This window comes from Rhinopithecus bieti, unplaced genomic scaffold (assembly GCF_001698545.2).
Source record: "Rhinopithecus bieti isolate Rb0 unplaced genomic scaffold, ASM169854v2 scaffold_48739, whole genome shotgun sequence".
Lineage (NCBI taxonomy): Eukaryota > Metazoa > Chordata > Mammalia > Primates > Cercopithecidae > Rhinopithecus > Rhinopithecus bieti.
This window is the reverse complement of record NW_016820251.1, coordinates 549,231-562,236: the sequence shown is the minus strand read 5'-3', so window position 1 is coordinate 562,236 and position 13,006 is coordinate 549,231. Positions and strand designations below refer to the sequence as shown.

The 13,006-nt window shown below is 41.8% G+C and overlaps 1 protein-coding gene across 2 annotated transcripts in view; it reads left to right on the top strand.

Moving 5' to 3' along the window:
• PRDM6 (PR/SET domain 6) overlaps positions 1 to 13,006 on the top strand; it is a 110,102-nt gene that overhangs the window by 82,270 nt on the left and 14,826 nt on the right. For both annotated transcript variants that reach the window (XM_017859759.1, XM_017859760.1), the window contains one exon: positions 10,554 to 10,896. In XM_017859759.1, coding sequence (XP_017715248.1) covers positions 10,554 to 10,896 — 343 coding nt within the window. The remainder of the gene's footprint in view (positions 1 to 10,553; positions 10,897 to 13,006) is intronic.

Sequence of the window (13,006 nt, the reverse complement as noted above, 5' to 3'; positions counted from 1 at the left end):
CTTGTCACCAAATTGACTAATTTGTGAACTGGTAATTTGATGTTATGCTACAAAAAGAAACAAAGATAACAGATGTCTTTTGATAATGGATAAGAAACTTCATTTTGAAAAAAGTGTTTTTTTTTTTTTCATTTTCTTCTCCTCTTTCTCACACATGCACTCACACACCAAAACTACAATTTAAAATGCTCATATTATGACTCATCAAAATGCTGATGGTCGGATATTTCTTTCCCATTTTGTCTTTAATTTCTTTGTAAAAGAAAATCATCAAAAGCCTATTACTATCAACTTTCCTTTTCTATTTTACCCTAACCCCAAAACCAATATCAAATCAAAAAATGAATCTTTGGACATATAGTACATTCCTCTTACATTTCAAGCTTCCACTGGAAAGTTTATTTTCTGCTGTTATATTCCTGTTTGAGGGAGTTCCTGTTTTCATAGGAGAAAATCTCAGTGTTGGCCATGAGTATGCAGTGAGAGGCAAATGTAGATGTAGAAGCCACTGTGCTCTGCCTCAAACAGAATGGCTCCATGCCCCATGCCCCCAAAGCTAGATCTCTATATATGCACAGAAAGGCATCAGTGTCAGCCAGCCTTCCCATCTGCTAACATGGACTTGTCTGTATGTTGGAACTTTGATGTAACCATCTAGAGTGTTTGATCCAAGAGGATTCTAGAAATCTCATGAGATCCTCTGTTTCTTCTTTTAATACAACCTGCTACAGACTGAAGCTGTTGTTGTGGTATGAGTGTTGAGGAATGTCTAGAGTAAACATATCAAGGCCAAATATTTATTCGTTCATTGTTCAGATGTGTAAGGAACACCTACCATGAGCCGGTGTCTTTGCTGGGTGATGTAAATATAGCAGTGAACAAAATGGACAAGAATCCCTGCCCTCATGGAGCTTACATTCTAATGGGGGGAGACAGATTATCAACAGATATATAAGTAAATAAATAGTTGGCCAGATGGTGATAAGTGTTGTGGGCTAATAAAGCAGAAAAGAGATAAAGAGGTGCCAGGAGTTAGGAGTTATAGTTTCAGAGAGTGAACGGGGTAAGCTCCACTGGGAAGGTGGACTTTGGGCAAAGACTTAAGATGGTGAAGGAACAAGCCATGTATTAGTAGGTAGAAGAGCATTCCTGGCAGCCAGACAATTACAAGTCCCAAGATGGAAATGTTCCTGGCATGTTGGAAGAGCATCACAGAGGTCAGCATGGGTGAGGCAGAGTGAGTGAGGTGAAGAGGAATTAACTTAGATGTGGGTGGGTGCTAGGGCAGGGAAGACCTTCTAGGGCCCTGGAGGCCATTGTCAGGACCCTGGCTCTGACTCTGTGTGAGCTGGGCAAAGGGGGCTGTTGTAGGGTTTTGAGAAAAAGAACGATTTGACTGAATTTTTTTCAGGAATACTCCCTGAGTGGAGACTGGACAGGAGACTGGACAGGGGGAAGAGCAGGGAATCCAGCTAGAGGCTTTTGCAGGAATCCAGGGGGAGAGATGATGGTGGTTTGGACCAGCATGGAAGTGGTGGAGGTGGTGAGAAGTAGTTGGATTCTGGATATGTTTTAAAAGTAAATTCAACAGCATTTTCTTATACATTAGATGCTGAGTGAGAAAGAGGAATCAGGGATGACTTTGAGGCTTTTGGCCTGAGGAGCTGGAAGGATGGCATGACCACTTACTGAGCTCTGAGCCAGAAATGGAAACTGTGGAGTGACCACTTAGGAAATGCATTTCTTACCCTTGACCTGGATCTCTGGAGTGCGAGACTCATATCTGCATGGTGCTTCCACCTGACAATGCTGTCACATGGACGGGAGGGATTGTGGGGTTGGAGTAGAGCATTTTTGGGTCTGTGTGCCATTCACAGCCACCTGACAATGGGTGTCTAAGAGCGTACCACTGGCCTTCAGATTTGGTGCCACATGCCAAAAATGTACTTTCTGGAAAAAACATACCAGTTTGCTTTTCAATTCTTCTTTCTGCTAGTGTCTAACCTGAGTGAAGCATTCTTGAGATTGATGATTAGAGTATTGAATAAACTCTACCAGGATATACGATATATCATTTAGCACCTGAAGTCCTTGAAAGAAAATTTGCAAAGCTACAACAGCTTGAAGTATTGTACACTCAGTAGGAAAACTAAGTAGTTCTTTTGGGTTCTGTTCAGAGCTCTAAGTAACGGTTGAGCGAAGTTTAAAAGGAATTAAGCCATTGACTAAAGTGCTCAACAGTGACAATCCCCTTTTCCCCAAGGGTATTATAGGAATTTTATTTCAGTTTCTGTCTCAGAGTCATATATCTGTCATGTGATTGGCCACCCAAGAAACCAGCAGAAGGCTTCATCAGATAGTGTGGGGGAGATATATGACTTTGACTGCCTCTAAGATGGATTCTCATTCCATGTGATTCACTGGGAGACCTGGGAACACCTAAATGAGGGTTCTTTCTTCTGTGCTAAGAAAATACTCTGTGATTTAAAAGCACAAATGTGTGAAAGGGCACGGACAGATCATTTAACAGATAGCCTTCCACAGCCCTGAGTAATTTAAATCATCTCTACTGCATTAGCAATTCTAAGACAATTTTTATCCCACTGAGCTAGCTACAAAATAAATCAGGTACCTAAAAAGAAGCTTCTTGAGATCAAATACTTTTTCGATAAAATACCTCCACAGAGCCTCTTTATAGTGCTATGCGCACAGTGAACAATGAAGAATGTGCACTGAATAAATACTGAGAATTTCTATTACCATTATTAGAAGGGATTAAATATTTCAGGCAGATTTTTTGTTGTTGTTAATGAAACTGATACTTGGACCAAGGCATTCAAGGAAAATATGATTTTACTTACTGAGTAATATTAAGCACCTTCAGTTATAAAAATATAACTTTCTTCCCATGGTTCTTTCAACATTGAAAGTACACATTTCCTATCGAGCGTGTGCGGTGGGTTTGGGTTCAGGACGTGCCCCCTCCACTGGCGGCCCCAAAGCAGGGTGGCTGTGGGTACACTCACTGCCCGGATAGCTCATTGAAAGCCGCCTTGACTCAGAGAAGACAGCAGTTCAACAGGCATTTGGGTTCTGGAAGCAATTCCTATGTTATTTTCTTTTTAAAAAAGTCGTATTATAAATGTAATAGAGCTCCAAAGAGCGCCTTTCCATCCACTGTGGGCCTTTCAAAAGAGCCTGAAGGAACGCCTGTGTCGACAGATCGCATCCGCAAGAAGGAATGAGGTTCCCCAAAGCTTCCAGTGGGGGATTAGCTCCTGCAGAGTGTAAAGACCTTAGTGTATTCATATTCATTTCAGAGGAAATTAAAAAAAATCCTGGGAATAAATGTTAAACAAGTCTTCCTGCTGCTTTTTCTGTCTCGGCATATGAAGCTGAGGTGGCAGAATGTGAACCTTGATGGCAACAGGGGAGTTGCTGCACCAGAGTAAACCCTGCCTCCTCGAGGACCCCTGCTTTTTTCTTTTGATTTTAAAGAGCAGAAAATAAAAAGGGGGACCTCTGCACGGTGCCGCTTACCCCCACTGTTCCACCAACAGCGAGAAACTAGGTCAGAGTCAGGAAGGCCCTACTCAAGCCCTTAGCGGTGACCTTTGGAAGATTATGTATAGTTCAGTCCACAAGACCATCTGTGCAGGGCCCCAGGGGAAACATTGTGATGGGTGCAAAAACCCAGGCCCTGTCCTAGAGGAGCTCAGTCTAGAAGAGAACACATAAGCACATAACTGCAATATCAAACACTGTGCAGATGCTGCATGAGGTGGCCACAACAGAGAGCATGAGCTTGCGGCTGTCAGGCTCTCTATGTCATTCAGCTGGGAGGAGTCCAGGTTCCAGGCCTCTTGTGTACAGTGCAAAGCTGGGGTTGGCTTAGAATCAGGAGCCAAAAGATACTATCCTGTCCCTGAATGGGGAATAGAAAAATGCTGCCCTCAAGCCAGTAAGCTAAGGGACTGTCCATCTTGGGGCATTGGTAAAAACAAAGTCATACTTTAAAAACTAGCCCTAGCCGTAGGATGTTATGAGGCTTGATTTTGCACTACTTGCCAGCTATGGAAACCCTGAGCCAACAAACTAATATAAAAATTGGTCTAGAGCTGTTGAAACCTGTAGGTTCCTAGAAGAACAAAGAAGTCACTCACAGGGATGCTTCTGACTCTTTTACAAGACTCCAACAAGAAGGCAGCACCCACTAAAAAAGGTGTTGACAGAGACAAATGACAAAGGTCTCAGGGAAAGTCACTGTTATGAGAGATTTGGCTTTTTGCATGCTGTAGGATATTGTGGTGTGCTGCCTCAAGCCCAACTTTGCTACTGGATGGAGGCGCTCATTCCCACTGTTTGTGGGATTGTAGCGGACTGACATCTTGGATGAATTGTTTCCAGGAATTACCTTTAGTCCACTTGAACCACCTCACCCTTGGTCATACTTCCTCCCACAGTAGTCCATATCCAATGACTGGTCAATGTGGGATGTATAAAGGACTGGTTCCCTTACCTCAAACCAGGACAACCCTAAAGGACATTCATTCCATCCAACTCCAGAGCTGTTAAACTCCTCCCTCAGCCCAGTGCTGCTTGCCTCACTTCCCAACAGGTGTTGATCCTGAGAGCAATCCCCAAACCCCAAATCCCCATTTCAGAGTCTGTTTCCTGGGTGACCTAATTTAAGACAGGTACTCCCAGGTTTCCATTTTCAATCCAGACCTCTTTACTGAGCCCCAGACTCCTCTCCAGCTGTCTTGGCAACATCTTCACTTCCATGTTTCTCATGCATCTCCAACTAAACCTGCGTAAAACTAAAACTACTCTATTCACTCCCACTAACTGCCTCTCCCATCTTTCAGCAGCTCTCACTCCCAATCATCCAATTGCTCTGTCGAGAAACCTTGACACCTCACTCTTGCTCACCCTTCTATCCAATCAGCCACGAAGTCCTGTTGATTGCATATTCTTAATGCATTTCTTCACTTCATTTCTGCTGCCACCTGACTAGTGTCACCATCCACTCTGGCTTGGACCCCTGCAGTACCTTCTGCACAACTTCACACTTTCTTTCTTTAGTTCATGGTGGCCAGAGTGAAGTTTCAACCATTTGCTTATTTTATTGTTTCAGTTTATTCACTTGTTTTGTTAATAGGTAGCTCTGTCCCATAGAGCAAAATGCAGAAAGTACTGTGGACATGTAAATCTCCTTCCAAGATGCCATCAGTAATGTTGGCAGGTTCTCAGGTATTCTTTCAGAGATAATTTTTGCCCATTCAAGCATCTAATATTCCCCCTTTTATTCTCTGGCTGTCATTCTCCCACATGTATATGTAGCACACTGTATACATTGTTCTGTACTTTGTTTATTTACCGATACAGAGCGATGATGCCTTTAAAGCATAAATCTGATCATCTCACACCCGAACTTAAAATCATTTTTTGGCTTGCCGTTACTCTTGGCTAAATCCCCAGTTCCTTAATATGATAGCCTATGGGTCACATAGAGTCTCCAGAAACATTTTCTGTGGCCCATATAGTATTTTACAATATTAGATTCCAAACATCTCTAGACTGGCCATACCCTGTTCAGAATGTTACCGCCCCCACCATCCTCTGTTGTGTTAACCTGTCTACCATCACCCTGTCAGATATTTCTGTGGCCTGTCCAGCTCCCACAGGCATTGACAATAATGCTGCCTTCCTCTCCAGCCTCGGCTGCTGCAGCCCATCTCCTCTTCTCTCTCTGTCCACATTGCCTTTTTTTCTATTCTTTTAGTGCCCTGAGCTCCTTCCTACCTCAGCATGGCACAAGACTCTATGGCAAAGCTGCTGATATTCCACCTTTTGCATTGCCTTTTCCTCCCTTTGCACTTGTATGATGCCCATATACCCCTCAGGACTCAGATTCTGTCATCCCCACGTTTAGCCACCCCTGATTTGTCATTTCCTGACATCCTTTCTTTTCCCTAACAGCACTTACCACACTTGTCATAACTGTACTTTGACAATTCCAAAATTTATGTATTTTTTTTTTAACATTTTAATCTTTCTGAAACTGGCAGGTGTTTTGCAATTAATGGCGACTTACAATTATAATGGTGAAATTAATGGAATGTTACATTTGGTGAAACTGAGTGAATATTTATCTGTAAAGACATCAGCTTAATATCTGCCTTTCCCATTAGAGTTTATGTGCCAGAGGGCAGTGACTATGGCTTTCCTGATCCCCCTATATCCATGGTGCCTAGCACAGGGTCAGGCATGTAATAGATGCTCAGCAACTATTTGCGGACTGAATGAATGAACGAGGAAGGGGTAAACTGAACTTTGTTTTATAGATCCTGAATTTGCCTCTCTCAATGTTTTAACTGTCCAGATTTCATGAGTTCATGTTCTTGCTTGACGGTATCCTTGAAGGCTTTGGGAGTTTGCCCTCTTCCCCTCAATCTTTGCGTTTCCAGACTGAAGAGATTGACTAGCTCAGTATTGCTTCATGCAGAAACCACGTCATCTTTTTGGTCATTTTAATAAACCATCTCTGCACCTTTTGCAGTTGTCTATGTTTTCTTTCTTGTGTTGGGATGAAATTTCATGTCCTTTTTCTGAAAATTTCCTGTGTTTAGTTTATACCTTTAATGGCCATAGTCAGTGAGGCTGATATGTAAGAAGAATAATCTTGTCTTCTAAAAAGTGCTGCTTTAAATTTTTTTTAGGAGACAGGGTCTTGCTCTGTCACCCAGGCTGGAGTACAGTGGCATGATTATATATAATAGAGCATTGTAAACTATCATCACCCTACTGATCTATCAAACACTGTATCTTATTTCTTCTACCAAACTATAAATTTCTACCCATTAATCAATCTCTCTTCATCCCTACTCCCCTGTCACCCACACATTCTTTTGTTTTAATATAAAGGTTATGTGACCTTAACAATTTTTTAGAATTAATCAATTAGGTTTACTTTTTTTTTTTTTTTTTTTTTTTTTTTTTTTTTTTTTTTTTTTGAGATCGGAGTTTCACTTCTTGTTTGCCCAGGGCTGGAGTGCAATGGGCGTGGTTCTTTGGGCTCACCGGCAACCCTCTGGGTCCCTCCAGGTTCAAAGTGATTCTCCCACCCACCTCAGCCTCCCAAGTAGCTGGGATTACAGGCATGCGCCACCATACCTGACTAATTTTGTATTTAGTGGAGACAGGGTTTCTCCATGTTGGTCAGGCTGGTCTTGAACTCCCGACCTCAGGTGATCCGCCCACCTCGGCCTCCCAAAGTGCTGGGATTACAGGCATGAGCCACTATGCCCGGCTCAATTAGGTTACTTTCTAGGAGTGTAAGTCAGAGCTCAGAATCTATCATCTACACTTAGAGTATTATTTGTATTATTTCCCCCAAAGGCATTTTATTCCTTTTCCTACAGTGAAGTGACTGGCCAGTGTTTCCCGCTCTCTTGCATGTTGATGACATCTTCATTCTATGGTTTTCTCACCGTGCATTACTTCCTGCGAGTCTGAAATTGCCTGGCCTGTAAAGGCGTGGTGTCGCCTCAAACCTTGTGGGCTTCCCTATGCTTTGCCTCTTCTGGATTAGTAATGAAAAGGCCAAACAAGATGGTTCTACCCCAATCTCTGACAATGGTGCTGTTTTATATTTTATTTTAAAATGCCAGAACATGGCAAAACATTCCTTCTTGTCTTTCAGTGCCTACTTAAAAAGTAACATTCTGTGTGCCATAAAATATTTTTTAAGTGTAAAAACGGTCCACAAATTCTATATTGATTATATGCTTTTGCCCCAGAATTCAAATATACATAAATATTTGTATATAGAATAAAGACATACAAACATACATAGGTAGGTGTGTATAAGTATATGTATAACATAAGTATCTATAACATGTATATATATGTATAACATAAGTATATATAACATGTGTATTTATATATATAGTACACACAAAACAATGTACTAGCTGTAAAAACATCCTTTAAATTTTGAAGCACAGCTGTTGAGCAGAGATGCTATGAGTGTATGGTCAGAAAAAAAAATTCTGACTTATAAGTCTGAAAGCTAAAACTTGCCACCTAGATGTGTCCTTAAGTGAATGTGTGACCCAGGGCAAGTTACTGGACCTTCTTGGGACTTGGTTTTTGTCATTTGTAACAGGAGAAGGTAGGATTAGATCAGTGATTCTCAGCCCTGATTTCACTTTAGGAGCAGTTGGGGAACTTTAAAAAATGTATTGGGGAGTTATACATGATATAAATGATGAATTGATGGGTGCTGACGAGTTGATGGGTGCAGCACACCAACATGGCATAAGTATACATATGTAACAAACCTGCACGTTATGCACATGTACCCTAGAACTTAAAGTATAATAAAAATAAATAAATAAATAAATAAATGTAGATGCCCAGGCCCTATGGAGAGATTATAATGTAGTTTTTAAAGATTCTCCTGTGTGAGTCTAATGTGCAGTAGCCAAGGTTAAGAACTGCCAACTAGACAAACTCTAGACTCTTTCCAGGTCTGTGAGTCTCTGGCTTTACTTTTCTTTCTTAAGACAGTATGGGCTATGCCGACAGAACCGTGCAGACAAAGCTTGTCCTCTGGTTGGATTTGCTTGACACATGTGATTCTACAGAATGTTCTGAGTTGAAGAATGCTTAGGCAGCACACCTACCCCTTTCTGTGCTCACACATGGCATCTCCCTGTCCATTTGAGCACAGAGCTTCGTGGCAGTCACAGTCCCCTACCCTTGAGGATGCCTGCGTCTTCGTGCCAGGTAGCATTCTCAGTGATGGTCTGTGGCAGGGCATGAGGTGTGCTCCCAGGTCATGTGTTTCCTGCCACGCGGCCTTGAACCGGTGGCCAGTGGCCATAGTCTGTATTATTTTGTTACTTGCTATCACAATCTTTTTGCCAATCATCCTTTTCAAAATTTTTGGTCTCTAATTTCATTCTCTTGACCACCTGGTAACTTTAATCTCTCTGAGCCTTGAAATGACCCATAGATATAGTAGTTACTTTAAAAAAGAAGAATTTTTAAGCCCATTAGGTTCTAATCACTTCTGGACCTATGGAATGACCAGCATATAGTTTATAAATATTAACTCACTAACATCTTAATAAAAAGAACAACAAATTCTAGATATATTATTAGATTTATCTCCTCAGAAGTATTTCTTCTAGTTCTCTCCCCACTTCCACTGCCACCACCCCAGTTTAGGGCCATCTCCCTCACATCCATCACTTCTTCTATAATAAAAATGGTAGTTGCCATTCATGGTAGGCCCTGTAATAAGTACTTTCATTGATGTATTTAAACCTCGTAAAAGGGGACTTTAAAGACGAGTATGCTAAGACTCATAGGGCCGAACATCTGTTGAGTGTCAACCATAGGTCAAGCTCTTTACTAAATGCTGCCTCTGCATTATGCCATTCAGTCCTGAGAGTGACTGTTTTACATTATATCAGGGACCAAATCATGGATTTAGATGTTCCATACTTGCCCAAGGCTAGTCAATAGTGGAGTTAAAACCTCAGCCATCTCAGCTACCACATCATGCTGCTATTATTTTTTAGAAGCGTTAGTACCACTGTCCTCATTTGGCAGATGGAATAACTGTGGCCCACAGCTATTGAATAGTTTGCCTAAGACCACTAAGCTAATAAGAGGCAGAGGCAGGATTTGAACCTAGGTCTTTCAGATTCCAAAGCCTGAGTCACAAGCACCACACTTGGTTGCCTCCTACCCTTTCCTTATCCACTTGCATCCCATCTGTAAATCAGGTCTCTCTCAAGCCCTTCCTGAACACTGGTTCTATTTTTCTTGCTATCCCTCTGCTCAGAAATGGTCTGTGTCTGTTTCCTAGGTCTGAAGTCTCTTCTTTATTTATTTGGACTTTTAAGGCCCTCTGCGGTCTCCTTCTGACCCCCAATCATTATTCCTAGAGTGACCAGATCCCGTGCCTTGCTCAGTCAGCCCATCTCCCTTACTATCCCACCTGCATGGTAGACGTCTCCTGCCTCCAGGTGTCTTTCATCTTGTTCATCTCTTCAAATAGCTTTTCCTGGATACCTATCCTGTGCTGCCAAGGTCTGGAGGAAAGCCTGAAATTCTCCACCAGTCAAGCTGAATCTATTTTCTCTGCACTGCTCAGGGCTACCCTCTCTGGGCAACATCCCCTGCTCACTCCCTCTCCCTTGCTGTGCCTCCCATCTAAACTCCCTCCAGGCATAGGTGCAGTGTGGTGCTCACTATGGACTCCTGTATGTCTCAAGTCATAAGTGAACTCCATGAGGGCAAAGACCATGTAAAACAATCCTGAGCATATAGTAGTTGCTTAATAAATAGGCATCAGATGAGTTATTAATTTGTGATAATAGTTTTTTCCCCTCAAATCAGATGGTTATGTTAATTCTGAGTCCAGAAACACAAATTCTTAAAATGTTGATTTATTTGATTTTTTTTAAAGTATGTGTTACTGTGGTTATTTTAAAGGCTAGTAAAACTGATCTTCTAAACTATTGCTTTTCTCCTAGTAAATGTCCCTTCAACGGTAATGGAAGCCATGTGCAGACAAGACGCCCTGCAGCCCTTCAACAAAGGCAGCAAACTCGCCCCTGCCAGCCAGCAGCGCTCCGTTGTTTTCCCCCAGACTCCGTGCAGCAGGAACTTCTCTCTTCTGGATAAATCTGGGCCCATTGAATCAGGATTTAATCAAATCAACGTGAAAAACCAGCGAGTCCTTGCGAGCCCAACTTCCACAAGCCAGCTCCACTCGGAGTTCAGTGACTGGCATCTTTGGAAATGTGGGCAGTGCTTTAAGACTTTCACCCAGCGGATCCTCTTACAGATGCACGTGTGCACACAGAACCCCGACAGGTAACCCTGACTCTCACTGCTGACAGTGTGTTTGCTTAGTGAGACCCACTGCTTGCCTGCCCGCCAACTTCTGAGCACCTCCACAGGGGAAGCCTTGTGATAAGTGGTGTCTGCATTCTGGAAGGTCAGAGAGAAATGTGAGACCACTGCTTGACTTTCTTGCATATAAGGGCTGCACAGAAAGGTTGGTGGCTGCAGAGAGGAATCTGCACTTGCTTTCCAAACAGTTCTGCCCAAGCCTGAAAGGGAGAGAAATAGAAGGAATGTTTATGAATATCATAGATGGAAAAATGAGGTCAGGATAATTAGAATCTTCTCTGTCTTCCAAAGATAATATAGTTGGCTGCTGTGCTGCTGTCATAGTCATTTCAGGGTTCACCTCCAGTGTGCCGTGGGTATGAACTTAATTAAGTACTAAGAGGTAATGAATTGGAATTTTTTGCTTAGTGCTATTTTTCTTCAGAGCATGCAAACCCATAAATCCTGCAAAGCTGTCAAAAGGAAATACCTACTCTGCTAGTGATGTGGAGGAAAACAGATGCCACTTATTCAATAAACTAATATCCACACAGAAGAAAAATGTTGACTAGATACCTCAGAGTCAAAGTTGGTTTGAAAGTTTGTCAATAAAGAATTTTATGGCCATGAACTGAGGATGAAATTTAGCTGAACAAGTGAATTAAAATTTCAGGTACTCTGACGAGTGGCACAGTAGATATAATGGAACTATTATTTATGAATCAAAACCGGTTTATTTGACAGTTTTGATAGCTGGGAGCGCAAAAGACAAAAATCAAATTAATTCAATAAGAAAGGATTGCTTGTGTTTTATCTCTCCTTCATGTGCTATGAAAACTTGATTAAAACCCAAGTATCTAAGAATAGCATTCAAAATGCACTTTGAATATAAAAGCAGAAGATAATTTTTGAAGCTGGGGTAGGAGAGTTGGAAGCAGGGCTCTTGGGTTATTTTCTTAATTTTCCCACTAATTTAAGCAAGCCACTTGGCTTTCCTCGCCTAATAATGTACACCCAGCTCTTCCCTCCCAGCTCTGTAGGATACACAGTGTGCCTAGAAAACCCAAGCAGAGTCAGGGAGGATGGAGGTGTGGGGGAGACCGAGTGGATATTTTGTAAAATAATACTAATCAGTTACAGGATACATATGCACATTACACATGCATAGATTTGTATTTGTGCTGTTGGAAAAACCACTTGCTTAGCATCAACATTGCTGTAGCTAATTAATGTTGAAACACTAATTAGGGTTGTTAAGGCAGCTGTGTCTTCACAATCTTTATTTTCAATAGGCGAGCCCCCTGGTGAGAATATCAACAGACTTCTGCACATCTTAGTACTGTTGGTGTAGAGGTGATACAAAAGTTTGAAAATGTTTTCCTCATTTAGAAAGGATTTCTTTTTTTAAAATTTGCCTTCCTTGCAAGTATACGTAGAACCTCAAGATATGTCTCTTCTAAGTTTGCAAAGCATTTTAGTAGTCTTTAAAATACAGAAGATGCATTAAAATCTGATTATAAGCTTGCTTTTTAAATAGAGTGAATTCAGGTGGTTGGATCTATTATTTGCAAAGTTTCATTATAGTCATAATAACTAATTATGCCAGGTAAAATAAAATAATAGTTGAAAATTTCTGGATAGTAGAACTTTCAAAGTTTAGCTTTGAGGATGAGATGAGATGAGTTTATGCTGAATGCCATATAAAGCAGTGAAACCATTTCATGCTAAGTAGATACTGAAACAGACTGTTTTGTCTAACCTCAGTTACACTTAGAAAATCATATGTGTGGGGCCAGGTGCGGTGGCTCATGCCTGTAATCCCAGCACTTTGGGAGGCTGAGGCAGGTGGATCATGAGGTCAGGAGATCCAGACCGTCCTGGCTAACATGGTGAAACCCCGTCTCTACTAAAAACACAAAAAGTTAGCCAAGTGTGATGGCGGGCACCTGTAGTCCCAGCTACTCGGGACGCTGAGGCAGGAGAATGGCATGAATCCATGAGATGGAGCTTGCGGTGAGCCGAGATCGCACCACTGCATGCCAGCCTGGGCAACAGAGAGAGACTCCATCTCAAAAAAGAAGAAGAAAAAAAA